General features: G+C 41.9%; 1 protein-coding gene across 3 annotated transcripts; it reads left to right on the top strand.

Moving 5' to 3' along the window:
• The first annotated feature begins 1,861 nt into the window (after window positions 1–1,861).
• Window positions 1,862–27,631, top strand: LOC110565308 (flavin-containing monooxygenase 3). Of its 3 annotated transcripts, none has more exons than XM_060364594.1 (9): window positions 1,862–1,971; window positions 7,888–8,025; window positions 14,338–14,526; window positions 15,136–15,298; window positions 15,992–16,134; window positions 19,222–19,421; window positions 22,560–22,915; window positions 26,129–26,201; window positions 26,909–27,631. In XM_060364594.1, the coding sequence occupies exons 2-9, from the start codon at window positions 7,894–7,896 to the stop codon at window positions 27,249–27,251; spliced, it is 1,599 nt and encodes a 532-aa protein (XP_060220577.1). In that variant the 5' UTR covers window positions 1,862–1,971; window positions 7,888–7,893; the 3' UTR covers window positions 27,252–27,631. The 3 variants fall into 3 exon arrangements, with proteins under 3 accessions (XP_060220577.1, XP_060220578.1, XP_060220576.1); XM_060364595.1 differs by lacking the exon at window positions 1,862–1,971 and adding an exon at window positions 2,025–2,207; XM_060364593.1 differs by lacking the exon at window positions 1,862–1,971 and adding an exon at window positions 6,454–6,584.

Below are 27,631 nucleotides of genomic sequence, written 5' to 3'. Positions count from 1 at the left end.
TATGTGTGTGTGTGTGTGTGTGTGTGTGTGTGTGTGTATGTGTGTATGTATGTATACAAGCAAAATGAAAATAAAACCTTTGGAAAAAAAATAAAAGTCATAATGATGCCTAATCTTTTGCATACTGGTTTTCAAAAATAAAACTTTAAATGAGAAAGTCTAACAAAGAAAATAATTTAAATCTCAAAAACATTTTTAAGCCTGTCAGTGATAGCACATACCTTTAATCCCAGCACTTAGGAGGCAGAGGCAGGTGAATCTCTGTGAGTTCGAGGCCAGCCTGGTCTACAAAGCAAGTTCCAGGACAGCCAGGTCTCAAAAAACCAAAAACAACATTTATTTAGTAAAATGGGGCTTTCTCTGGGGTGACAGCTCCCAAATAATGACAAAGAGACTTATATTTATTTGTGAATGCTATGCCTTATAGCTAGGCTTGTTCCCAACTAGCTCATAACTCAGTTATCTCATTCATCCTAATCTAAATTCTGAGACATGGCTCTTATTGCCTCTCCTTCAGTACTGGCCTGTTTCTTACTCCATCTCCAGCTGGCAACTTCTCTCCCTCTGGTCCCCACCTGGGACCCACCCACCCTTATCCTCTACCCCAACCCCCTATGCCCCCCTGCCCCACCCCTGCGTCTTCGGGCCCAAAAGTTCTGACTCCTAATCCTGCCTCCGAAGCTTTTTATTAAAACCAAACAGAAGATGAGAAAGGGAGTGTTAACGAAACACTGAGATAGGTAATGCTTACAGGTCTGGCCTATGGTCAGATCTCTGCCGATATATATGATCTTTACACAGTGTATGAAAACTCCAACAATTTTTTAAAAAGGAAAAAGAAAAAGGAAGAACTGAGTTCCAAACCACATCTGCCTCGTCCTACGCCATCTTCTCTTGACTTTTCTGTTTTGCTCTTCATTTTGTCCCCTGTAGTGTTCCATTTCCTAAGCACCATAATACCACTCATGCATACTTTGAGCTTAACCCTGGCTCATATGGCTGAGAAATCTGTTGGTTTAGAATTAAGTAGGTTACCAAAAGCTCTAGTCATATATGGAGTTTATAGAAAATCCACTGTTGTGGTGCCTACAAAAAAAACCAACAAGATGGTTTTCTGGTAACTTCCAGTTTCCTGCATAAATTTTATATGTCTTTGCTCACCCATCTCATTCTTTAGTCAATGCCTGTCATTTATTGGCAGGCTGGGATGTAAAGCCTTTGATCAGAAAGAAAATGTTCTGTGCTCTGTTAGTGTCATTTTTCAAGCTTGGTTATCATCTGAGTTAATATGCTGCAATCACTTATCCCAACAAGACAATGAGAAACAAAACAATGGTATTTGCTGACGAGTCTTAAATTTAAGTGGACTTGGCTGAGGAGAAACTGCTAAAAACATCCCTCTTCTGACTACTGACCATAAAACGGGTCCTTCAGTGAGAACATACTGGTGGACAGAGCAGCATGGTCTGGAAGAAAATCTAGGGAAAGATATAAAACATTTCCTCCACTCTTCAGGAATCCATTGCCTGTTTTGAGAATTGATTGTGCAGGTTTGGCAATAGCCAAGTTGTTGGTAATGGGTAAACTGAAAACTCCGATGTCAAAGTAAGTAGGGACTGCTCGTAAGCCTAAGTAATTCTCAGGAAAGAAAACCTCATTTTACTTCAAACTAGAGATATTATCAGCAAACGAGAGATAATTTCAGCTTCAGAAGCTGAGTTACGTGCCTAAACATGGTGCTTTTTGTTCTCAAATGAAAAGATCAAAGAGTAGTTGAGTATCTTCCAACACCTTCAGAAGCCAAGCCAGAAAATCCAGTTCACAAAAGTACAATGTACCAGGGCTTACATAAACCGCTGCATTCTGTTCTCTAAATCAACTTGATTAATCAGTGGTGAAGGCCACAGTCATAGCTAGCACAACATTTTTATTCCAACATACAGCATTTTCACGAACTCTGAACTTTTTAAGGTAATTTCAAACTCTTCTATCTTTTAAACAATAGCCTGTCTCAATGATGTTTAAACTACTTCTGGATCAATACATGATATATCTTCTCTTTTGATCTTGGCCTGGCGTTGGGAGAGATAATGAAATGGACTAACAACTCAGCCTTCTGTTTTAAATATGAAATATTGTTGTTGGGCAATTAGTAGTGAAATCGGAGAACACCAATATGGAGATTGTTTGGATATGCGCGCATGTAGGCAAGTATTTACTAAGTTAACATATAAAAATATGTGTTATAGTAGTGTTAACTGTTTGTGCTGTCTTGTTGGCCAGACTCTGTGCTATACCTTATAAATTTCTTTGTCCTCAGTGTTTGACGTGTACCACGCGTTCACGAAATGCGTGTTGAATTGGTAAGTCACAAATTGAATAAATCAATTAAAGTTCTTTCAGTTAAGGTCCTTATTTTTTGTCTAAACATAAAAACATAATTGGCCTATAAATTGCTCACAGAGATAGCGAGACTTCTTCATTGGAAGAGCTGAAAACCACTAGGCACAGGGGCTTTGTTGTTTTTCTTTATGCCAGGCAAGCATAATTGGCATATATCAGCAACTATATTCCAGGAGGGATAAATATCCAGAATTCCCAAGAATAGGCCAATAAATTGAAAAACTGTCCTGGGTATCTGGTGATGTTAATTAGAAATTTAATACTGATTTTTAAATTATACAATTATATGAATCGAAGTGAAAAGTAATTTTTAAATTGTCAGTTATGACTCTCAAGCTAACATTAGCTAAAAGGCTCCAGCTCTGCATCCTGTTAGCTTTAGGAATGTCCCTGGCTTCACTGTCAGGGCCCACATGTAGAAGGCAGCAACAGAGCAGCCAAGCGCTTTGGCCTGAACTCTGACCTATGTCCCTGCTCCTAATACCAGTTCCAGCTCCTGTGGTCTGGGGAATAAAATGGAACCCAGTAGTTTATCTTGGCCCCTATTGCCAACCCCCAGCCAAGACAAGAAATATCCCAAGTCACAGTGTGAGCATTCTCATGCCACAGGGCTCTTTATCAGGAAGGCTGGAATGAGGGCTGCTACCCTCTCAGGCTTTCTGGAACGATTGTAGAAGCTGCAGGTGGGAACACGGAGCTGTAGCTTCCCCTTTGGTTCTCGCCTGTGGAGTAACATTTGCAGTGTGAGGACCTTACCCCTTGGCAAAGAACGCTGAGTGAAAGAAGCCCGTAGCCCCTGTGGTCGGATCCAGGGCTCGACTCAGTATTGCCCAACAGTGTACCCAAAGGTCCAAGAGCGCAGTGATTCACAGCCAGACCTTGTCTGAAACACATGTCCAAATTCGCACTAACCGGTTGTCTCCAGAATGACACACGCAATCTTACTGTCTAAGTTCTAGAACATTTTGTTTCCTTTTTCTCAGTAAGAATGTTTTTGTGCGTGTTTTGTGTCCTGTTTGTTTGTTCGGTTTTTGTTTCACCCTGGCTCTCTCATTCGCGCTCATATGGTCCTCCCCTCAGCAGGGCAGGGCACATAAACAGCTTGGTGTCGCATGCATCAACATTTTTCTCGGGAGTTAAAGTTTATGATAGATTGTATAAGTGTGCCTGCATGTGCTTGTATGTTCATTTAAAAGAGTTGTTTTTTTAAATAATTGGTAAGATCTCTATATCTTATAGTACAAGCCTTCTGTTACAACCGTAATACATTCCATTATACATCATAGCTTTTTAGAACCCCCAGCCCTTCTCTCGGGGAATTAAATCACTTATTAATTTCTCCAACAATAAGCATTTATCAAAGACAGACATGTGGTTTCAAACCCATCAACATGGAAGAGACTTGTTACACGCAGCACGACTACCGTAAGGCTTTCCGGCTTTCCTTGGTTTTATCAGCAGGAACTGATAAAATAATTAATTATTAATTCTTTTTAAAAGGTGGCACTTTTCAACATGCTTAAAAGAGGGTAAAATACAACAACAACACCAGAAGTACCACAACTGTCCAAAAGAAATATAGAAATAAAGGAGAAGTAAAGACAATTTCAAAGCCAGTAAAACCTGAGAGAGCTTATCCCTAGGCCTGTCAAATAAAAATGCAGTTTCAACTTCTAGTTAAAGTAAAAAAGGCTCAGAAACCATATGGAATTGTAAAACATACTGGCAAATGCCAATAAGTAGAAGAACAGGGCACCCGAATAATGGAACAGTGGACCAATGCCTTCTAACTCTAGTGAACAGTTTAAAGCACAAGGGTGCGGCCTGGGAGACAGCCCCATTGGTAAAGTGATTGCCTTGTGAGAACTGGAGAATCCCTAGAAATTATCTGAAGATAATCCAGGCACGGTGCTATGCGTTTCTGATTCCAGCACTGGGACAATGGAGACAGGAAGATGCCTGGGGCTCTCTGGCCACAACATAGTCTATTCAGCGAGCTCCAGGTCACTGAGGGACCCTTCATCAAGAAGAGATGGATTGTGTTTTTGAGGATGACATTCAAGGTTGTCTGCTCAGTATGCACAAATGTATACACATACTCACACACTCACACATACACACACACATACATGCCGAAATAAATTCTAAAGATGTGTAACTTTAACCTGTTAGGTCTTATCGGGCTGTGGTGGAGGACGCCTTTAATCCCAGCACTCGGGTAGGCAGGGGCGGGTGGATCTCTAAGTTCGAGGCCAGCTCTGGTCTATAGAGCAAGTTTCAGGACAGCCAAGGCTACACAGAGAAACGCTGTCTCTAAAAATAAACTGAAAAAGAAAAGTTAGGTCTCAATAAAATTTGAAAAAAAGAAGAAGAAGAAGAAGAAGAAGAAGAAGAAGAAGAAGAAGAAGAAGAAGAAGAAGAAGAAGAAGAAGAAGAAGCCTGTGTTTCTCCCTTCTCCCTTCAGAGGTATAAAGAGATTGGCAGGTCTGGATATATAACCATTTTTACCTGTCAACAAAGGTCGACCCTCATGATGTTTCTAGTCCAATTGTGCGGATGCTGGATCGGTGTCACTGAGAGAGGACCTGCAGGAGGATCCAAGAGATGAGCCAAGCATCTCACCCGCATTGTCTCCAGAGTGTCAGCTTCACCTGTTGTTGCATGAACATGAACCAATTTGTCTTCAATTTGTCTCGGCCAACTATTTCCACCAAAATGGAAACTGCATGTCTACCTTCCCATGTAATTATTCTCCCTTTGGAAACAAGTGCTTTCTTTAAAAATCAAGTGCATTAGCAAATGGTCATCATTCTGCATTCGGCCACTTAAAAAAAAAAAAAACCATGACCTAACACTGCCCAGATATGTCTGTTTTTCCACACATGCCAGTCATTGTGCCAGCTCACTGTTCAAAGCACAGGTGCTTCCTCCTGTCCTGGACTGTGAGGCATTCTGTGACCACGCTCACTCAGAGATGCTGCCTCCGGAAAGTACATATTCAACAAACTAAGTCTCAGCTTTTCAGAGATAGAAATCTTTGAATGGAACAAACCAAGATGCATGCTTTAGATTACTAACAGAAAATAAAGCTTTGTAAAGTTACTTTTCCAAGTGGCTTGGATTGATGTTAGGTACCTAACCAAGTTTCGTGAGCGTATTTAAGTGCTGGCTTATTCTTCACTGCTTTCTGAAAAGCTGAGCTCCACTCTGCTGACATCTTCGCTCCGTGTGTGGAACACCCTCCCATAACTACCATATGTCCCTGGTCCATTCTGACCAAATGTTGGGCAGTTTCAGACGCTGAGGCCTATTTCTGTATGTAGAAGAGGTTGACTGGTGGAGATGACGGCTCAGTGATGCTCCTAAAGAACTGGACAGTCTCCTGCCAGGTCTCTGCCTTCCTGGCAGACTCTCCACTCCTGAGGGATGGAGGACAGTGGGACCCCCCTTCCTTCTGGAGGTCCCTTAGGAGGGTAAATTGAGGTGGTGAGAGGCACATTCACTTACAAACTCTTCCCTGTGGAATTCCTTTAAAATTCAGTTGCAAGCTCCTTTAAAGTTCAGAGCTGCTGGGGAAGGTCTCACAGAAGGCCCACAACACCCTCAGTGTGGTTCCTGTGAATGTTAAAATTTTTCTAAATCAGGGGGATGCCCAGGACCAGGTCTACTTGTTGTATCGGTGACTGGCAAGCCAAGGATGATCCCTCACATCCAGCAGAACAGAAGAGCCATCTGTGTTTCTGCTCTATCTCAAATAGTGAATAAATTTCAGTGGAGTTTAGGAGGCTACCGTGGGCTACCCTGGAAGACCTACAAATAAGGAACATAAGGTAAATTTTGGGATTACACCTACGAAGATGGAGTCAAGAGCCATAGACAGGAGAACCTGTCCTCTGAGGAAAGGACCTAGGGGTAAAATTGGAGGTTGGTAACTACTGTTAGCAGAAAAGCAGGCCTGAGTGACAAGAGAGGTGACCCAAAGACCTGCTCAGCACCGGAGCAGGGGTGTGTGCTCACTTGTGACAGGGCAAAGGATTGGTTCTTTAAGAGAAGCTCCTCCCTATTCCAATAACACCCCCTACACAGGCTCACACACAGCCCAGGTGTGCAGCATTATCTCCCTCAGACTCCCCTGAAGACCACAGGCTTAACCACGGAGAAGCAAGAAAGACAAAGAAAAGGTAGAGAAAGAAATCTATTGCAAAGGGCTGGGGGTGGGGCAGGGACCCTTGCAGGTGAATGGGGGAGCATGAAGGAGGGTCAGGTGGGTGGATGAAGTTAGGTGACCTTACCTTCAGTGTGGTTAGAATGAGTGTGGCATGTCACTCAGGAAGTTGTCCAGTCTTTATTTTCCCTGGGAATCACAGACCATGATTCTCATCATCTAAGTATTTTGTTTGCAGAGGTAAGGAATTTTACCTAAAAAAGAAAAGTAGAGGGGCAGTGGTAGATGCTAAAACAAAACAAAACAAAAAAAAAAAAAAAAAGGAGTTGAAAATGTATAACAATGGAAGGAAGTTGTTTTAAGGGAGCAAAAGGAGTGGTCACCTGACATATTGAGATACGGGTATTCCCAGTCTTATGTCAAGTAAGATAGACATATGCATACATGTCTGTCATGTGTGTAAGTGTGCATGCATGTATATGTGTGCAAGTATGTGTGAGTGTATGCATGTGCGTTTCACATATGAAAATTCAAATAGCCATGAACCAATGATACTATGAGGGCTGCACCTGTATTGAATGTACACATGCAGGCTTTTTTTCCCTCTCTTGATACTATTCTGAAGTGATACAGCAAAGCAAGTATTTCCATAGAGTTGATAATACTATGAACTATAAATAATCCAGAGATGAACTGAAGGATACAGGAGTCGCTAGGTTAGACAAAATACGAGGTCATTTATAGAAGGAACCCGAGCATCTGCAGATGGTCATGAAACCAACCCTCTCACACAGAGGGACTGCCACACATCTATGCATAGATCTTGGTTTGCTTTACATATAAACATATGTGCAGAGTGGGTATGCATAAAACTTGGCTGTGGATGTGTAGTGTGTGTGAGTGTTTATTCAGCTTAGGTGTAAATCTCTTTATTTGGGGAGCTGACTGAAAACAAAATGCTTAATACATTTTGCTTTCACATTCTAACTCACATGAGTGAACACCCCCCACCCCACCCCACCCCCCCCACATACACAAGGCACATTTTTTAAACATGAGGTTACCAAAGGTAGCGTTAGTGATTTGGATCACAAATCTCAAGGTCCAGGTGGCTTTGTTCAGCTGCCTTTTTTTTTTTTTTTTTTTTTTTGCCAAGAAACAAAAAGTGCAAAATGTGTTTTGATTACTGACAGAAATTCTGAGCTACTCTGTCAATGTTTTCTCACATGCCAAAGTAAAATTTCCTATCAAACCAAAAACATATAACAAAATATGTTCTCAGAAATGCTTCTGAAACTGATCTCTGCCCCTCTCCACAGGCACCCATGAAGAGGAGAGTGGCCATAGTTGGAGCTGGCGTCAGTGGCCTGGCCTCCATCAGGAGCTGTCTGGAGGAGGGGCTGGAGCCTACCTGCTTTGAGAGGAGTAATGACGTCGGGGGCCTGTGGAAATTCTCTGTGAGTAGGGCATCTGTGCCACCAGCAGGGGAGTGGAGGAGGAGGCTCCGGGCCCGCCAGGATGGGAGTTGTGATTCCTAGCAGGCTTGGCCCCCACAGGATGCAATAATGGAAGCAGGTCAGGAATAACCTCCTTGTGAGTTAGCAGGAAATCTGACAAATCATGAGTAAGAGCCACTTAGAGATAAGCATCCATAGTCAAGTACTAGGTATGTTTATACAATCCAGATACATGTCTTCCTTGTTTGAAAGCCACCGGGTAGGGCTGGGAGAGGGCTCAGTGCATAAAGTGCTTGTCCCCACAGGCATGAGGGTATGAGTTTGGATGCCCAGAAAACACATAAAAGTCTGGTGCGAGCGGGACACACCTATGTGGCCAGGCAAAGCCAGATCAGTATGTATAACTACTGGACAGCCAGTCTAGCCAACACAGTGAGTTCATGTTCAGTGAGGGACCCTAGCACAAAAAATAAGGTGGAAAGCAACCGAGGAAGATATCTAGTGTCAGCCTCTGACCTCAACGTGTTCCTGAAGGTGTACACTTGTCACACAGATAGATAGATAGATAGATAGATAGATAGATAGATAGATAGATAGATAGATAGATAGATAGATAGATAGATAGATAGATAGACAGACAGACAGATAGACAGATAGATAGATAGCAGACATGTGAAGTTACAAAAAAAGTAATGGTTGTAGTTTAGACCACAAATTTCAATTTCTCAGATGGGTTTGGTAAGCAGCTTTGTCAAGAAACAAGTGGCTACAATTGAATTAGGTTGTTTCTGAGTTCCATATTCTATTCCACCGGTCTACGTGTCTGTTTTTATACCACTGCTGTGATGTTTTGATTCTATTGCTTTGTGATATATATTGTGGGGTCAGGTAACATGATTACTTCCAGCTTTGTTTTTGTTTTGGGTTTTTTGTTTGTTTAGAATTGCTTTGCTTGGTTCAAATCTATTGTGTGTATTTGTAGTCTTCTGTACTTCTGGAACAATTTCAGGACTTTATTTCGCTAGTTTTGTAAAGAATTTGTTTGGTATGTTGATAGATAGAATAACAATCTGAACTGAATCTGTAACTGACTAGGGTAGTATGGACACAGTAGCATGAATTCTTCCCATCTGTGAACAGCAGAGGTTTCTCCACCTGGAGAAGTCTTCTTAATTCCTTTCTCCAGAGTTTACAATTTTCACTGAGATGTCTTTCACTTTTTTTTTGTTTTTGTTTTTTGTTTTTGTTTTTGTTTTGTTTTGTTTTGTTTTGTTTTGTTTTTGCTTAAAATTATTCCTTTATAGTTTTATGGGAAGTAGCGGTTTGTTGTTGTGTTGTTGTTTGTTTGTTTGAAGCTGGGGTCCTCTACTTCATAGCCCTGGCTCTGGCTGACCTGAAACTCACTATGTAGACCAGGCTGAACACAAACTCACAGACATCAGCCCACCTCTGCCTCTCAAGTGCTGGGATTAGAAGTGTATGCCACTATGCTCAGCTCCTTGGCAGTTTTGTACTCATTGTGAATGAGGTTCCTTTTATGACCTCTTTCTCTTTAATTTCATTAGTTACAGAGGAAACTTGGAAAGATAACCACTTTGGTGGATGACACTGGAAAAAAACAGACCTTCACACACAGAAGATTAAAACTTGACCCCTGTATCTCTCACACGTACAAAGACACAGCAAAAATTAATCAAAGACCTAACTGTAAGACCCAGAACTACAAAATTACTAGCAGAAAACAGGAAAGATACCGCAAGACATTAACTCAGGCAAAAAAGAAAATAGATATACATCAACCCCAGCAGCGCAGGATGTTAGAGGGGAATGGATAAAGTAAGTCTGGCATATACTCTGAATGGAATAATGTTTGACCTTAAAAAGAGTAATATTCCTTTTTTTTTTTTCAATGAAACAGGTGGAAATGGAAACCATTGTATTAAACCCAAAAAAGTGTGTTCTTAAGTAATTGAACATGTAATAGTGATTACTAAAGGCTGGGAAATTTAAGAGACGGGGAAGATTCTGGGAGTTTAGCTAGCAGGCACCCGAATACAGGTAAATTAAATTAATATGCTCTACTGTAACTTATAGTAAACAATGTTTTTGAACAAGTAGAAGAGAGGCACCCAAGCAAAGGGCAGTGTAGAGCCCACACTGAAGCTCCCTGATGCCATTTGTCCCTGTCTTCTTATCCTACGTGGCCGATGTGCGTGTATGTACTAAGTCGCTCCCTAATTCCTGGGACCTATGGGACCTTAACCTGTGGGGCTAAGACTAGGTTAAAATCTTGAGATGGAGAGATCCTCCTGAATTATCCAGGCTATATAGAAATGCCATAACATATGCTCTTCTATGAAGGAAGAAAAGGGAGACTTAAGAGAGACAGAAGAGAAAAGGCACTGCATTTTGTGTATGTAAATAGATACAGAATCCACAAGTGACTGAAGGCAGATACATTTGACACTGACAAGCTGGTGCGCCCTGAAAAGGGCAAAGAGAGGGTTCTCCACAGCCTCTGGGAGTTAACAGCTTGGGGCTGTGAACAGGTAAGGCTCCCATGGCTGGCCTCCACACTGGAGGAGGACAAGGTCATATGGCTTTAGTTGATCACATTTGTGTCAGTCTGTTCCAGGAGCCACACAAAACCAACATAATTGGCCATTCAGACCTCCCAGCTCTTTTACCAGCATGAGCTGGGTTAAGATTGCTCATGAAGCCAGGTGCAGTGGCACCCACCTGTAATCCCAGCATTCAGAGGCAGGTGGATCTCTGTGAGTTTGAGACCAGCCTGGTCTACAAAACACATCCATCACAGCCAAGTCTACACACAGAACCATTGTCTCAAAACAAACAAATCACAAACTAGACCAGGAATCGGTGTCACTCAAGTCACTAGGAGTCAGCAGCAACCAGACAAGTACTCTCTTGAGGAACTAATAATAATAAAATTATATTAATTTTTCTTTTTGTTGCTTTTAGTTTCTAAAGTCAGCATTGTACATTCTCTCAGCATTTGCTCACCTTTCATAGGAATCCAAGCCTTACTCAAGTATAAGAATCTATAGGTTCAGAGACCTTGCTGGTTTGTAACTGTTTTCTTAAACACATTCTGTGCCCATGGGGTTCTTATTCCACCCCTGATTCAACACCAGAGTAATGTACTGACCTCTCACTGCTTACTCACAGAGTAAATGAGCTACTCTGATAAGGCCACAGATTTAGCGAAAATTTCTGTTTCCTAGCAGCCCCCTCCACAACAATTAGTCGGTAAATTGCCCTGATTTACAAGAAGTTAAATAAATATAAGCTCTTCTTTTCCTTTTTCAATGGACTATTTTTATTAATATTTATTAATGATTTGAAGTTTGCATACACATATTCAGTATATCTTGATCATATGCACTCCATATCCACCCCCAAGTTTTTTAACTCCAAATCCCCCCTTCCTACCTCCAGACACACTGCCTTCTTAACTTTATAATTCACTGAATTCAGTTAGTGCTGCCTATATGCTCATGGGTTAGGTCATCTACTGGGTTTGGGCAATTTACCGGTAGCCACATCCTGTAAGAAAAGTCATTCTAGCATGCATGGGTCTGCACTAGGTTCTCTGCATACAGGCACGGTTGTGCAGCTTGGTGTTCTTGTAGGACTCCTAACAGTGTGAGTGAGGATGTCTCTGACTCGTTTGTCTGCTCTTGAGACTCTTTTCCTCCTGCTGGGTTGCCTTGTCCAGCCTCGATATAAGGGTTTGTGCCTAGTCTTTTTATATCTTGTTACACCATTTTAGGTTAATATTCCTGGGAGGCCTGCTCTTTTCTGAAGGAAAATGAAAAGGAGTGAATCTTGGGAGCGGGAAGAGGGGTACTGAGAGTAGTGAAGGGAGGGGAAACTGAGGTCAGGATGTATTGGAGAGAGAGAGGAAAGAAGGAAGGAAGGAAGGAAGGAAGGAAGGAAGGAAGGAAGGAGGAAAGGAGGAAAGGAGGGGAAGAAGGAAAAGTAATTCTTCCTCCCCCAGCAGCCATTAACTGCCAACAGTTTCTCAGCTTGGAGTGGGACCTGGGAGCCCCCTCCCTAGTCCTTGTTTGAATTCTGAACTGGCTGTTGTTCAGGTCCTGTGCAGGTAACCACACCTGTACACACGAGCTCATGAGTACAGCAGCCATGTCATGTCCATAGGACATCTTTTCATAACAGCCTTCTCCACCCTCTGGTCCTTACATTCTTTCTACCCTTTCTTCTACAATGTTCCCTGAGCCTTGGAGAGAGGGGATCTACACAGCTGGATTTTTCTACTTGCACTGTTACGTTAGTGCTGAAAACGTTTCAGATTTAGGATTTTCAGGTTGAGCGTTTCTATGTGAATTAATTTGTTCCTTAATTTCTTCTTCTTTCCTCACAATATAACTTCTGTCGAGCTTTCTAAACTGACTAGAAGCTGCAAATCCCTTCACCTCCTCAAATTCTCACGCTGGCTAGTCGGTGGACGAGTCACATGAACAAAAGAAAACATGGGTACCATTTCAAGGTCACATTCCTTTTTGAAACAAACACAACAGCTAATCTGTCACTTGACAATAAACAAATTCAGCCTTGCTAGTAATAATGATTGGCATGTTGTAATATCCCAGTGTTTACTAAAAGGTCAGAATCCAGGCACCCATCAGCTTGGAGTTACATGAAACCTAATGAGAACTTTCTAATGTCCACATGTTTCTCTACACATTTACAAACATCCATGGAGATCTGTAATTTAATCCTTCCTCACAAAATGGAAGGTCAAATCCAGACAGTGTACTGATTTATCGCTGACAGGGCTTCTGAGAAAGACAGATATTTTATTTAGAACTACAGAGAACTCCCGACCTACCTTGGTGGTTTCATAGAGCCAAGTAATGTTTCAGTTCTTTTATCGTGGTCTTTACAGTGATTTTTTTGTTGTGGTTCTTTGGTTTGGTTTGGTTTGGTTTGGTTTGGTTTGGTTTGGTTTGGTTTGGTTTGGTTTGATGCCTTGGGCTAAGGAGGTGGCTCCATCAGTGGCATGTTTACCTAGTAAGTGTGAGCATTTGGGTTTGAGCCTGAGAAGCCAGTGTTGTAGTGCCAGCACCAGAATACAGAAGTGAGGGATTCCCGGAGCTCTCCTGCTAGCCAGCCTAGCCTTGTCAGTGAGTGAGTGGCACTGAAGGAACACACACCTGAAATTGTCCTCCACACCCCTGGGGTAAGGCTCATCTGCACACGGACACACAGAGTAGCCCCACCTATAAACATGCACATATTTTTTAACTTGGTCTGTAATTCACCTAACACAGACATTGCAGCACCAGCTGCAACAACCATGTCCTAAGGTATGATCTCAAGTGAGAACTATTCTATCGCTCATTGACCTCCACCTAATTCTGGATTGCTAGGAGAGTTTGTTTGTCTGGTTGGTTGGTTGGTTGGTTGGTTGGTTGGTTGGTTGGTTAGTTAGTTATGTGGTTGGTGAAGGTGGTGGTAGTGGTGGTGTGTGAGAGAGAGACAGGGAGAGACATAGAGAGACAGAGACAGAGGCAGAGGGAAAGGCAAGGAGAGTTTATGGGTACATGGCTACAAATGAGAACCAGACCTATGTCCCAATGTGTTCTTTGCTAAGCCTTTTTTCCCCCAATGTTCCTTTCTTTCATCATCACTTAAGATCTCCTCTACAATTCTGTAACTTCTCCATCAACTTTACCAGTGCAAATGTTTCTGTATTTCCTAAAGTTAAAACTGTTATCTGCATAAATGTTCAGTGGGCAGGCAGTGCCTATATATTCAATATGTGTCATTCAAAATAGGTAGTAGACATTTTACACTTAATTCTGAAACACTGGGTTTGAGAATGCTTGCATTTACAAATCTTGTAAATAGTTCCAGTCACCTCTCACCATTTTTATGAATCAAATCGACTACTAGTTGCCCATGCATGAGAGGATTTGATGACAAAATGAAATCCCGCAGAGTTGAGCTGTGGAAACATCCATCACCACATGTTATAGAAATAAGAGTTCTATTTACATACTTCTAAAAGGAAACAAAGAAGATGTTTCCCTTACAAAAACAATACATTAAGTGTATGCTTCCGTATTTTAAATTACCTTGATAAACATCTGTGATTAGCATCAATTGTTTAGGGGAAGTTAATATTTATTTGTCACCTTATCAGATCCACTCATGGATAAAGGTCAACTCCACTTACTCTAATGACTTGGAACTGAATATGGACAAGAACTGTATGTTCATTTACCAATTTCCTTCTGAAATTTCATCTGAAATTTTCATTCCCAGGATAATACAGAAGAGGGCAGGGCTAGCATTTACCGGTCGGTCTTCACCAACTCTTCCAAAGAGATGATGTGTTTTCCAGACTTCCCCTATCCCGATGACTTTCCCAACTTTATGCATAACAGCAAGCTCCAAGAATATATCACTTCATTTGCCACAGAAAAGAACCTTCTCAAATACATACAATTTGAGGTAAGATGCTGTCAGCAAAGCAGCTTCAGATATAGGAACGAGGAAGCCCATGGCTGTTGCTCTGGTCACACTATTTTTCCTCCTAGAGTCCGTTTCTTTAACCAACATTTTAACAGTCTGGAGTCTCTAACTGTGGATTTGTGAGCACTATCTTTTTCCAGGAATCTGTCAGAAACATGATCACACACAGTTCTTAAAATCAAATTAGCACCAACTTTGAAATCAGGAACAAGGAAATAGATACAAAATATCCATGGGATTGTAAACTTCAAACTCTATTTTCTAAATAATCCATCCATGTGTCCAAAAGAAATTTAATGAAAAAATACAAAACATTTAGAGCTGGCTACTAGTTAGACTTTTTGTGCAAGGCATAGAAAGTCATACTTTTGTGAGACCATAAGCTTAAAAATAAACATTTGCAGTAAACAATGAAAAATATTTTTAAAACAAGGCAAAAAGAACACACACTATATTGACACATACATACATATATAATTAATGTTTTCATTTCTTCCAAGAGACTTTTGAATTCTTTAAGATGTACCTTACTTATCAAGACCATCTGCTATTAGCATATTAAAAAGGCTTTCTCTCCGTGTTCCTTAGACACTTGTAATCAGCATAAATAAGTGTCCCGATTTCTCAGCTACTGGAAAGTGGGAAGTTACCACTGAAAAGAATAGCAAAAAAGAAACAACTGTCTTTGATGCTGTAATGATTTGTTCTGGGCATCATGTATATCCCCATCTGCCAAAAGACTCCTTTCCAGGTAAGGCTGATGTTTAGGAAGCCACCTACTCATCTGTCAGGAATAAACATATCAGTGGTGTCCATTTTAGTCTGTTTCCTGGTGCTAGTAATAGAACACCTGGCAATTAAGACATTGTAAAGGATGTGAGTTTACTTGGCTCATAATTACAGGCACGAGAAAGTCTAAACAGCACGGTGCTAGCATTCTAGCAAGGACCTCAACCCTCACCCCCCCCCCCCACACACACACCAGCTGCATCACAGCATGGTGAAGAAGTGGAAAAAGAACTGGTCATAGCCAGCAGGTGAGAATTACAAAGTGAGAAGGGCAGGTAGAAGGATCCAACAGCCAGACTTGCTCCTTTTAGGGCAAAAAAGTTACTGCTCTCGTGTAACTAAAGTCATCCTACCGTCTTTTTCAAGGGTGAGGTCCTGAATGACCAAATTACTTCCCAGCTGTCTCTGCCCCTTAAAGGTTTATATGCATACTTCAGTGCCACTACACTGGGCACCACGCTGGCAGCAATGTACTCAAGCCATCCCCAAACTGTGGGAATGTCTTTTCAATTAGACTGCAAACAGGCAAATTAAAATATATTTCTGTTATATATGATAAAGTAGGATAATTAAATTGTGTTATTCTGTGACCACTAAAGTTGTTTTATTTTCATGGAAATCAGATTGATTCACGTGTCTTCCACGTTTCACTCAGGACTGAACCGTTTTAAAGGCAAATGCTTCCACAGCAGAGACTATAAGGAACCAGGGATCTGGAAGGGAAAACGAGTCCTGGTGATTGGCCTGGGGAACTCGGGCTGTGACATCGCTGCAGAGCTCAGCCACGTAGCTCAACAGGTACTGTACCCCACACACTCCACAATCTTAAGGAAACAGAAACTGTGCTTTCCTTTGAAAACTGTGCAATGGAATGGGACGGCCCGTGAACACCAAGTGATACTCCGTATACCTCCGCTTTCTAGGCTTTGGGATAGCTTTGTAGGCATCACTCATCAGTATAACAGATAAAAACAGAAGAAATTTAAAAATGAGCCTCTCACAGACATGAACTATGATCCAGTCGGTAAAAACATTGCTGCTCATTCACTCATCCATGCACGCATGCATTCGGCCGGTCCTTATCTGTGGCTCCAGGCGCTGGCACACTGGAGGAAAATGGTGAGCAAAACAAACATAACCCTCACTCTTGAACTCCAAGACGGTAAGCACAGACTCGCAAGCGTAGACTGTGGGTGTGGAAAGGGCTGGCAAAGAGAGCAAAGCACAAAGCGCATGTGCCTCACAGGGGTGACGGCTCCACACGTGGAGGGAAAGAGCCCTGTGATGACACGAGCAGAGAAACAGAAGTCGAAAAGGGCACGGTATCAGAAGAGTCTCCGGGAAGAGGGTCTCCAAGTGAGGAGTGTATCAGAAGCTGAAACACTGCCTCTCTGCTGCATCTCGGGGGGTGGGGGGGGCTGGAAAAGAAGGAACTGAAGGAAGTTGAAAGGGAGACGTAGAGGGTGAGATGAAGATCCTTTCAGGGCGTGACAAATGTCACCTCCTCACTTTGAAAGACAGGGCCCCTGGGAATCCCCAGCAAATATCTAGTTTTACTTTACAGTACTCCAGTCAAGATGTACAAACATCACGTCAAGACAAATGGCATAAAAATGTATTCCTATGTCTCTGCACTTGACGACCAGGAGGCATACAAATAAATTAACCGAATGGTCTTTCTTCTCAGGAGGTAGTAAAAGCTGTTCAGTACACACACACACACACACACACACACACTCACACACTCACACACTCAGGTGCACACAGGCACACATACACTTATACACACACACACACACACACACACACACACAATCTCAAAACCTAAGCAGAATGCATAAAAACAATATAAGACCTACCACTGGAATGAGCGATAAAAGGATGATTCTGTCACTAACTGCCTAAAAGATTGTAGAATTTGAGGCTTCACAAAGCAGATGGATCTATTCTTGAACCTATTCTTGAAAGAGACATGTAAACCCTACAGTTGAAGGGTGTGGCTGAAGCTGTTCTTAGCAGGGGGAATGACAGCAAAACATGAAAACAGGAGTAGTTATCAGTATTTGATAACTACTGACTCATTTTGCTGAAATGAAGGTTTTTTATTTTTCATGGCGACTACAGTTATACTGCACAAAGGTGCATTAATATTCCCATATAAGTGAGTGCCTTCAACTGTAGGTAAAAGGTCATTGGATCTTATTTTCCCATTGGAGAAAAAGGAAAATTGAAGATAGAAACATCAGCAACTTAGAAGGCTCAGAGGAACCTAAGATTTGAGCAGGAGAAGACTTAAGAGAAATGAAATCCGGAGCTTAAGTTTCCAAGAGCAGCGTAGTAGCTCCAGGAACTGAGCAGAAAAGAAAGGATGGAGTACCAGTAAGTGATGGTTTCAAAAACCACAACAGAGGACTGAAGAATGTGGATTCTTCATTAGTAAACGGCTGTCACTTAGGTGTTTGAACTAAGATGCTGTTTCTTTTGGTTGTAGAAGAAGGGAAACAAGATTAATGAAGTTAAGGCAATCTTCCCCATGTTGCTTATTTAGAGGTAGGAGGACCAGGATTTGTGCCTGCGGTATCCTGGTCATAATCTGCTTGTCTTATTTCACATCAATGCCTATCTGGAGATAATAATTGCCTTTTATAGACATCAGTATTTGGGTGAGCACCCAGAGAAATATGACTGGAATTCACATCGGTGGTCACCTGTGCTAAGGACTGGAATAAGTTGGATCCTGCCAGCAGAAGCGGAGCCATTAGAGCCTAAAGAGTTGAGGAAGCTCGTGTTAAAGTGCTCCTGGAGTCAATGTCTCCCAGGAAGGAAAGTTAGCTTCCTTTTACCTTTCATCTTTAGGAGGACTGACAGCTGAGGGAGTACTACTTCTTCCTGCAAAAAGAAAATGAAAAAGAACTGAGCAAGAGTAGCAAGCCCATCCCTAAATGGAGATGCAGAGGGTCTCTTACAATATGCAGTACACCTCTGTCTAGTCCACCTTCCTTTCCGGGTGGCATTTATGCATCCTCACTTGGGTCCTCCTCATTACTTATCTTCTTTGGGTTGGTGCTTCATAGTATGCTTATTTGTACTGTATGGCTAAAATCCACTTATGAGTGAGTACATACCATGGGTGTCTTTCTGGGTCTGGGTTACCTCACTCACGATTATCTTTTCTAGTTCCATCCATTTGCCTGCAAATTGCATTTCTTTGTTTTTAATAGCTGAGTAGTATTCCATTGTGTAAATGTGCCACAGTTTCTTTATCCATTCTTTGGCTGAGGGACATCTAGGTTTTTTCCAGATTCTCACTATTACAAATAAAGCTGCTATGAACATAGCTGAGCAAGTGACCCTATTGTATGGCAGAGCGTCTTTTGGGTATATTCCCAGAGGTATAGCTGGGTCTTGAAGTAAAGTTATTCCCAATATTCTAAGAAAGCGCCAGGGGCCAGAGGGGTTCAAAGACCATGCATGAACTGGACCTAGGACCCCTACAAGGATATAGCAGTTGGGCAGCTTAGGCTTAAAGTGAGTACTCTAGTAAGAGAAGTGGGAACTGCATCAGACAAGGACTCACTTGCTAGCTTTTAGATCGTTTTCCCCTGGCAGGCCACAGGGGAAGAGGACATGTTCAGTCCTGATGCAATTTGATGAGCTGGGGTGGATGGGAAAGGGAGCACCTCTCTTCTGAGGAAAAGGGAAGGGGGAGGGGGAGAGAGTGGGACTGGAAGAGGAGGAGGGGAGGGGCTACAAGGCTGTAAAGTGAATAAAATAAAGAGATGAGAAAGAAAACAATATGCACTCACTACATTTAACATTTGTGGTGGTTTCTTTTTTGTTTTGTTTTTTGTTTTGTTTTGTTTGTTTTTTGTTTTTTCTCTTCAGGTCACCATCAGCTCCAGAAGTGGCTCTTGGGTGATGAGCAGGGTCTGGGACAATGGCTACCCTTGGGACATGGTGGTGCTCACACGATTTCAAACTTTCCTCAAGAACAACTTACCCACAGCCATCTCCGACTGGTGGTACACGAGGCAGATGAATGCGAGATTCAAGCACGAAAACTACGGCCTGATGCCTTTAATGGGGTAACGTGGACTGAGACATGATGTATCTGCTGACTTACATTTCAGTGTCAACAACCCTTGACGTGTGTTGTAACCTCAAAACAAACCAAAAATATTCATGAAGTAGTCACATCGCATGTGCCAAAGGATAAAGAACTGCAAATACTGGGAACGATTTCCACACAGCCTCCTTACCAGATTTGCACATCTAGAAAGTTAGGTAATACTGAAGCATTTAGTTCTCACAATAGCAGTAATAAAAAATAAACATGTTTTGTAAGGTCATATAGTACCAGAGTCTTACCTAGTGTCTCCTTTAGGCTCCAGCATATATTATGACATGTACCCTCACAACTGTGGAGAGGGCTCTGTTTGGTACCCTGTTTTTCAGAGAAGAACACTAAAGTACAACAAAGTTAATAATCTTACCAAAGTACCACTTCCAGGAAGTAGAAACGACCTTCAGTTATAAACCCAGATCTGCAGATGTCAGGCCCTTTGTTCTTTATCCGCTTACTCTGCAGTCGATGTCAAAGTTGAGGCTAACAAAATAACTTTCCTGTGCCGCATTCTCTTCTCAACCCCTTCAGGAAAAGCTCTCCTGAACAGGTCCAGCATCTCCTGTTCCCTTCTTAATTCCTTTCTACAGCCCCATAAGCTTGCTACATAAGAAATGACTCCAGCATTGGATGCAAATCCCAAACTTCATGCAAATTCATTAACTCACCAAATGTAAATGAAGTATTTACTATATCAGGTCCCACAGTAATTCCTTGTGGATACATCATTGTCTAGAATAAGCAGAGAAGCAGAATCCTGGCCTACCTAAATACACTCTTAGTAGCTGTAAACAGACAATAAATGCTTTGCAGAAAGCTGTATGCTGATGTATGCATGAAGAATACAATGAAAGTGAGGGTGATGGAAAGTACCACAAGGACAGTTTTCAACAGGGTCCTTGAATTAGGACTCAGAGAAAGGGATACTTTTTCAAGCAAAGCCCTAAATAGGATGAGGAAATTAAATACAAAACTATCTAGGGAAGATTATGACAGAGTGAGGATATAGGCAGGGCCTCTCTTCAGAGTAGGGCTGGCATAGTCAACTTTGCAGTGTTAGCTTCTCTTCTTGGAGAGAAGAAGAGGTAAGCATGGAAAAGAAACCAGAGGCATGAAAATATCCAGTTAGTATTGCATCTGATAGACCTTGTGAGGGCGTGGCTTTTACTCTGAGGGCAACAACAGCAAGCCAAACCATCCACGATTCCTGACAAGGTCTAAGTTAACGCTAGAGATTCCTTAGTTGCATCACCTCATTCAGTGTCGACAGGCAGAGATGGACAGAAGTTAAGTATGACCATTTCTCAAGGTATGGTCAGGACTGGAATATAGCTCAGTGGTAGAATGTGTGAGGCCATAGCTTCAATCCTAACTAACAATAACAACAAAAAGAGTGCTCCAAAAGTTATTGTAGTAATGTGACAGTAAGAAAAGCTTCAAAAGTATCTTCAAGACTTGATCTGAGAAAGAACACAGTTGGTATTTACTGAGATACAGAACCCCTGGAAAGAACAGAGATTTATCTATAGACAAATCAAAACTGAGATGCCATAATACAGAAAAAAAGATGTCGAGTATCTGTGGGATACCCAGACAGAAAAGAAGTTCAACCTCTAAGTTAAAGCTTATGCCATCTCTTCAAGGATGAGTGTAGATGCAGAAGGCAGAAAGTCTGAGGGCTGAGTTCTGGGGTGTACACCATTGCTCAGTAGTCACGAGGAAAAGAAAACATCAGCAAGAGACACTGAGAGTGAGAGTAGCCATGTTAGGAAAGGAACCAAGAAGAAATTGTGATCTTGGAAGATATACAGTGTTTCAAAAGGGAAGGTACAACCAACTAAGTTGATGGTTGTTAATAAAAAGTTAAGCAAAAAAATTGAGTGTGGACCACTGGACCCCAATCAGCTTGATTCTGACAGCCTTGGCAAATGCCATCTCAGTGAGGTCAGAATGCATGATGACGATGGCAATGAGTTTAATAAAAGTGACAGATGTGAATGCAGTTAAATCTTTTCCAAACAGAATGCCAGCTGCTCTCACTGTCTGCGTTGCTTCTCCAGAGGAATCCTCCTGTGGTTTCTTCTCATGGCTGTCTTAGCCATACCATAACAAAGCCTTTTCCTTCCACAGTATCCAAGTTCATTGCCAAGTTCAGAATAATCTGTGTGCCCAGAGATTTTACTGACTGAAAATAAAGATCTCTTCTCAGATCTCCAGGGGCCAGTGCTTCAAGCCCTTTCCCCTTCCTCTACCCTTATCTAGGTTCCTAGGTGTTCCTGCCATGGCCCAAGTTATACAGTTACTTCATGTGGCTCACTGTTCACCACTCTGTGGAAATCTAGGTGGACTTTGCGATTCTTTTTTTTTTCTTACACCCTCCCAAGTTTATCTGACCATGGCCAGTTTGAAAATTAAAAATAGAAGTTAACATTGTTAACCCTTTATCTGCACTACAGACTACAAAATTCTTTATATTATTTAGATCTCCTTGTGACCTAGGATAAGTGTTACTGACAATCCAGGAAAGAAAAAAAAATGAGCCACAGGGAATTTAGGAGGACTTAATCTTCACAATTTCCTGGGTAATAAGAAGCAATGGAAAAGTTCAGGTACCAGGTACCCTACTCTAGAACTTTCTTTGGCATATGCTTCACTGAAGTAGGCATGGTGGTGCACGCTTGTAATCCAGCACTCTGGGAGGCAGAGGCAGGTGGATCAATGTGAGTTCAAGGCCAGCCTGGTCTACAGAGTGAGTTCAGAAGAGTCAAGGCTACACAGAGAAATGCTGCCTTGAAAAACAAACAAACAAAACAAAACAAAACAAAGACATACGTTTTGCTAGTGGTTAGGAATAGATGTTCATTTTGAGATCTGAAAGGAGCTGTATGGATGAGAAGGACCAAGCCAAAAGTAATTTCTCTTATTTCCTATATGGCCTCAAAGCAATTCTCATGTAGTCAGTTCTTCTCGTGTATTAATGATATCCCACAGCTTGTGGGAAACTCTTTGGTTGTTTTGTTCCTTCTTTAACAATTTGTGTACAGACAAGAAAAAGAGGAAGTGTTACTGATACAATGACCAGTCTCTGCTCTCCACGCAGAACCCTGAGGAAAGAACCCGTGTTCAACGATGAGCTCCCTTCTCGCATCCTGTGTGGCACCGTGACCATCAAGCCTAATGTGAAGGAATTCACCGAGACCTCCGCTGTGTTTGAGGATGGGACCGTGTTTGAGGCCATTGACTGCGTCATCTTCGCCACGGGCTATGGATACGCCTACCCCTTTCTGGAGGACTCCATCATCAGAAGCAGAAACAACGAGGTCACCTTGTACAAGGGCATCTTCCCTCCTCAACTGGAGAAGCCGACCTTGGCAGTGATTGGCCTGGTGCAGTCCCTCGGTGCCGCCATCCCCATAACTGACCTGCAGGCGCGCTGGGCTGCTAAAGTAATAGTGGGTAAGTGAGCCAGAAAGTTCACCAGTGCATGCTAATGGGAGTGATTTTCAGAATCTAAGTAATCATTTTAGTTACAATGGACCTATCCAGTTTTGAGAATCTGTAACTATTTCCATCCGTGCTGCAGACTACAAGCAGTTTGAAATATGTGTCACTAGGTTATCATATGCAAGAGTAAGATATTATTAGGAGAATTTTTTTTTTCTAATTATGATTTCTGGGAGCTGACAATTACCTGAGATCATTCATTAGCCAAGAATTCCAAGAGTCCTTGGTCCTAACTGCATGACAACTTTATTAAACTGTGATTTCAAACTGTATGCAATTACGTTGCTTGAAAGAGCGATAGAGAAAGATAGTTCCAGGCCAGCACGTATGCAGCCTCAGATATCTATAGCCATGGAAATTATACTCTTGGGGAAGGCATTGGCTTTGCTGTGATGCTTTTTTTCCCTGCAGGATGTTAGTTAAGGATAAGCAGTGGTTGACTGGAGACAGGAAGTACTGGGTGTGAGAGATGTTGAGTCTCTAAGATCTCAGGGTACATGTTATTCACACTTTCAAAGGGGAAAGGAAGCAACAGACCTGATTAGGGCCAGGCAAGGAAGGCAGCCAGCATCCTCTGGGAGCAGAGCTGGGAGCAGTGTCACAGTAATGTCTGCATGACCCGGGAATGGCTGTGGGCATCCGCAGGTCATAAGACTAAGTAGGGACATAATTAAACAAACAAACAAACAAGAACAGAGATGTCAGGGTAAAGCAAACACATTTAATTGAATCTTAAATTATGAATTTTTTTTTCTTTTTTTTTTTTGTGTGTGTGTGTCTTTGTTTTGTTTTTTCAGATAGGGTTTCTCTGTGTAGTCTTGGCTGTCCTAGACTCACTTTGTAGACCAGGCCTCCGCAGTACTGAGATTACAGACATGCCCCCATAGGCCCTGACAGTTATGAAACATCTTGACGAGGGAGTTTTAGCAACGTGAAGCCGCAGCTATGGCTTTTAGTACTGCCTTCGCTTGTAGGGCCAGAAGACTCCCCCTTTCGTGTTGAAGCTTAGAATATACCACTGTCCACCTCGGGCCAGCAGGCTGCGCCCCGCATCAGTATGTTCCTACTGAGCAGTGATGTTCCTGAGTCTCCTCTCCTTGCTCACACCAAGATTGGAGGGCAAATTTGCTTTAGCGAAGCAGCAGCAGCCACTAGGCCCTCAGAGTCCACCTCAGACTCACCCTAAAGGCAGCTCCTTCATTCTCTGTAAGGAAGAGAGCTGTAATTTGGGCTCTGAAAAAAAAGGAAATAAGAAAAAAGTAAAACAAAATGGAAAACTGTGAAGTGGCTCAATTGACACAGGTGCTTGATGCCAAGACTGTTAAACCTGAGCTCTGTTCTGGGACCCACATAGTAGAAGGAGAAAACTGACTCCCAAAAGTTGTCCCCCAACCACCACACACACACACACACACACACACCATGATACATAGGCGTGTATGCATACACAGACACGATAAAGAGAGAGAGATAGATAGATAGATAGATAGATAGATAGATAGATAGATAGATAGATAGATAGATAGATAGTAAAGATAATCTTGAAAGAGAAAAGTAAAGTGGGCAATTGACAGGAAACTGATGAAAAAGGCAAAAGCTTGGACTGATAAGAAATGGACTATTGAGAAATCAACTTAGTTTGGCAGAATCAGGCAATAGATAAAGGCTGGTCATTTAGTTCAGTGGTTAGCACTTACTGAACAAACACAAAGCCCTGGATTTGATTCCCAGCTCCTAGAAAAAAATCAGAACCCCAGGACCATGGGACCAGTTACAAGCAACCTGATGGTGGAGGTGAGTGGCCTAATGAACATAGCTCCCACCGCCCAGTTCCTTCACCTACACCTGGACAGGACAGACTTCAAGGGCTATACTGACACCGATGTCATGTGACAAAAAGCTGTCCAGTGACACTATAAGGATTGCAAGAACTGGGAACTAAGCAAGTCACTGCAAGGAGTGAGCAATCTTTTTTTCTTTTCTTTTCTTTTCTTTTCGGAGATAAATTTTAATCTCATTCGTTACAAACATTGCCAAATAAATTATTCTAAAAATACATTTTGGCTTATGTTTCAGAGACCTGTATTAACCTATATGAGCCCAAAATCCTAACGTAGGCTCATCACCCAGAATTCCCCGTATCCTTGGTGGATTTGGATAGTCCATAATCTCAGGCACATTCATCATCTCTTATTTCTCCACCAAACAAATTGGGTGTTCACTACGTCCTTAGGAAGAATTAAAAAAAAAAAAAAAAAAAACCAGACCAGAGAGATGGCTCAGTTTGTAAAGCAACCTGAGTCAGATCCCCAACACCCCTGTAAAAATTCAACGTATGTCAGCATATTCCTGTAACCCTAGTACTGGGGAGAGTGGGTGAACATAGAATGGTTCCTGGGTTCCTGGGATTTGTTGATCAACTTCTCTAGGTAGCTGGTGGGCTCTGTGTTCAAAGACAGACCCTATTTCAAAAATTAAGGCAGAGAGCCATAGAGAAAAACACTTGAGTTTAACCTCTGACCTCTGCTCATTCTGTATGTCATTCTTTGTTTATCTCTTTTTCTGTATGTGTCTCTGTCTCTATCTTTCTTACAAAGACAATACGCACACCTACTCCATACACACAACAAAATACCCTGAAAAATAATTGCAATTCACTTGCATTAGATTATAATTTATAGGATATATTCTTCAAAGTATGATGGAAAGCTTAGTTTAACTCTTTATTTCATATTAAACATCTAGTATCTTTAAGAATCAAGACAAAGACAATTACATAATAGATTTTTTATTATTGTGACAGTATCAGTTCTGAGAAGCGTAGCAATCAGTCTGAAAATAAGCACCTATTCATCTGCTCACATTTTTGTTTTGTTAAACAGTGAAAAGCCAGATGAAAATAGGATCACCAAGGTGTCTCAGTGGCTAAAAGTGCCTGGCACACAAGCCTAGCATCCTGGGGTTGATTCCCAGAAGTGGAATAACAGGAGTGACTCCTGAAAGTTGTCCTGCCATGGCATGTGTGCATGCACACATGATCACAAATAATAAATACTTTTTGAAATAAAAATATAATATAGTTCCTAATTCACTGAGAAGAAAAAATACCAGGGTGCTCCTACACCAGATTCATTAACTAGCATTATACCCTTCCTTCTCTTTCAGGAACTTGTATTTTGCCTTCTGTAAAAGACATGATGGATGATATTGATGAGAAAATGGGGGAAAAACTCAAATGGTAAGAGTACCTATGAGAACGTAGATCTAGGGTTTGAACAGAGAAGTCAGAATTTTCCAGTAAAACTAATTTTGTCTTAAACGATCCTTAATGAAGTCAATAGAGTAAAAGCTATGAGCTACATCCTTCCATCCAAGAATCATCAGTGGAGATCTTCCCAGCTGCCATTGCATTATGTCCTACTAAGTGTGAGGTCCCCATAGTAGATGAACAGTAAGTGAGTAGGAAGACTGAGGATCCTCATTGTATTGTCATCTTTCTCCCTGTCTTCTGTAGTACACCCCAGAAAGGACATGCCAACGCCATGAACTCAAAGTATTTGGGGAAATATAGCAAAGCAGAATTCTGCCCAGAAATCTTCTACAGGGCAGACACTTCAAGTAGATGCCTTAAATGAAAATGACTCAGCAGCATGGGAGTGAACCTAGGAAACCGGACTCCGTGCCCGATCCTGCCACTAATTAGCTCAAGGGCTGTACATGATTAACCTCACTTGAGCAAGTGAATTATCCATTTGCTAACAGGGACAAAAACTGTTTTCCACTGCTCTGTAGAACCAGGGAATTTCCAAATGAGATATGAAATAGTCTCATCAATAACACAAGAGAATAACAACAAGGGTCCCTGATGGGAACATGAGTTGCTTTCCCTCTTCCTGCTTCTGTAAAGCTTGGGCCTCACTGGAATCTCTCCTCTCCCATCTCTAGGTTTGGCAACAGCACAACCATCCAGACAGATTACATTGTTTACATGGATGAACTGGCCTCCTTTATTGGAGCCAAGCCCAATCTCCTATGGCTGTTTCTCAAGGATCCCAGGTTGGCCATGGAAGTATTCTTTGGCCCTTGCAGTCCCTACCAGTTCCGGTTGGTAGGCCCGGGGAAGTGGTCAGGAGCCAGGAATGCCATCCTGACACAGTGGGACCGGTCACTGAAGCCTATGAAGACACGAGTCGTCGGTGGCGTTCGGAAGCCTTGCTTATACTCCCATTTGCTCAGTCTCCTCGCTGTCCCCATTCTTCTCATTGCGCTTTTCCTTGTGTTGATCTGATAGTGATTCCCTCTAGAATTTCTGAGACTCACTAACAATAACCAGACAGGAACTTTGCTGTTTAAAAATTAAGACTTCCATACCTCTCCCTTTCCTGTTTGAGATCATTTGCCAGGATTCTTAGGCCTTCATTAGTAAGCAAGCCAGCGCTTGCTCTACCCTTGTAAATAAGCCCCTCTCAGAATCATGATGATCTGCAAAGGGCATAAGTCGTCAGTCTTTAAGTTCCACTAACAATTCATAATGAGAATTACATTTTTACATCGCACTTGAATCATCTCCTGAAACAGTTGGACATGATTCCTTTTCTCTTTTAAACAACACTTGAAAGATGTACTTCAAATCCAAACAGTGAATAAAGTAGAGAATTTCAAACATGA

This window comes from Meriones unguiculatus, chromosome 11 (assembly GCF_030254825.1).
Source record: "Meriones unguiculatus strain TT.TT164.6M chromosome 11, Bangor_MerUng_6.1, whole genome shotgun sequence".
Taxonomy (NCBI): Eukaryota; Metazoa; Chordata; class Mammalia; order Rodentia; family Muridae; genus Meriones; species Meriones unguiculatus.
The sequence above is the reverse complement of the archived record's forward strand: the minus strand, read 5'-3'. Positions and strand labels throughout refer to the sequence as shown.

Coding starts and splice junctions, on each gene's coding strand:
- LOC110565308 (XM_060364594.1), top strand. CDS start 7,894: ATGAAGAGGAGAGTGGCCATAGTTGGAGCTGGCGTCAGTGGCCTGGCC. Junction 22,916..26,128: donor GGCTGCTAAAGTAATAGTGG/GTAAGTGAGCCA, acceptor CTTCTCTTTCAG/GAACTTGTATTTTGCCTTCT. Junction 26,202..26,908: donor ATGGGGGAAAAACTCAAATG/GTAAGAGTACCT, acceptor TCCCATCTCTAG/GTTTGGCAACAGCACAACCA.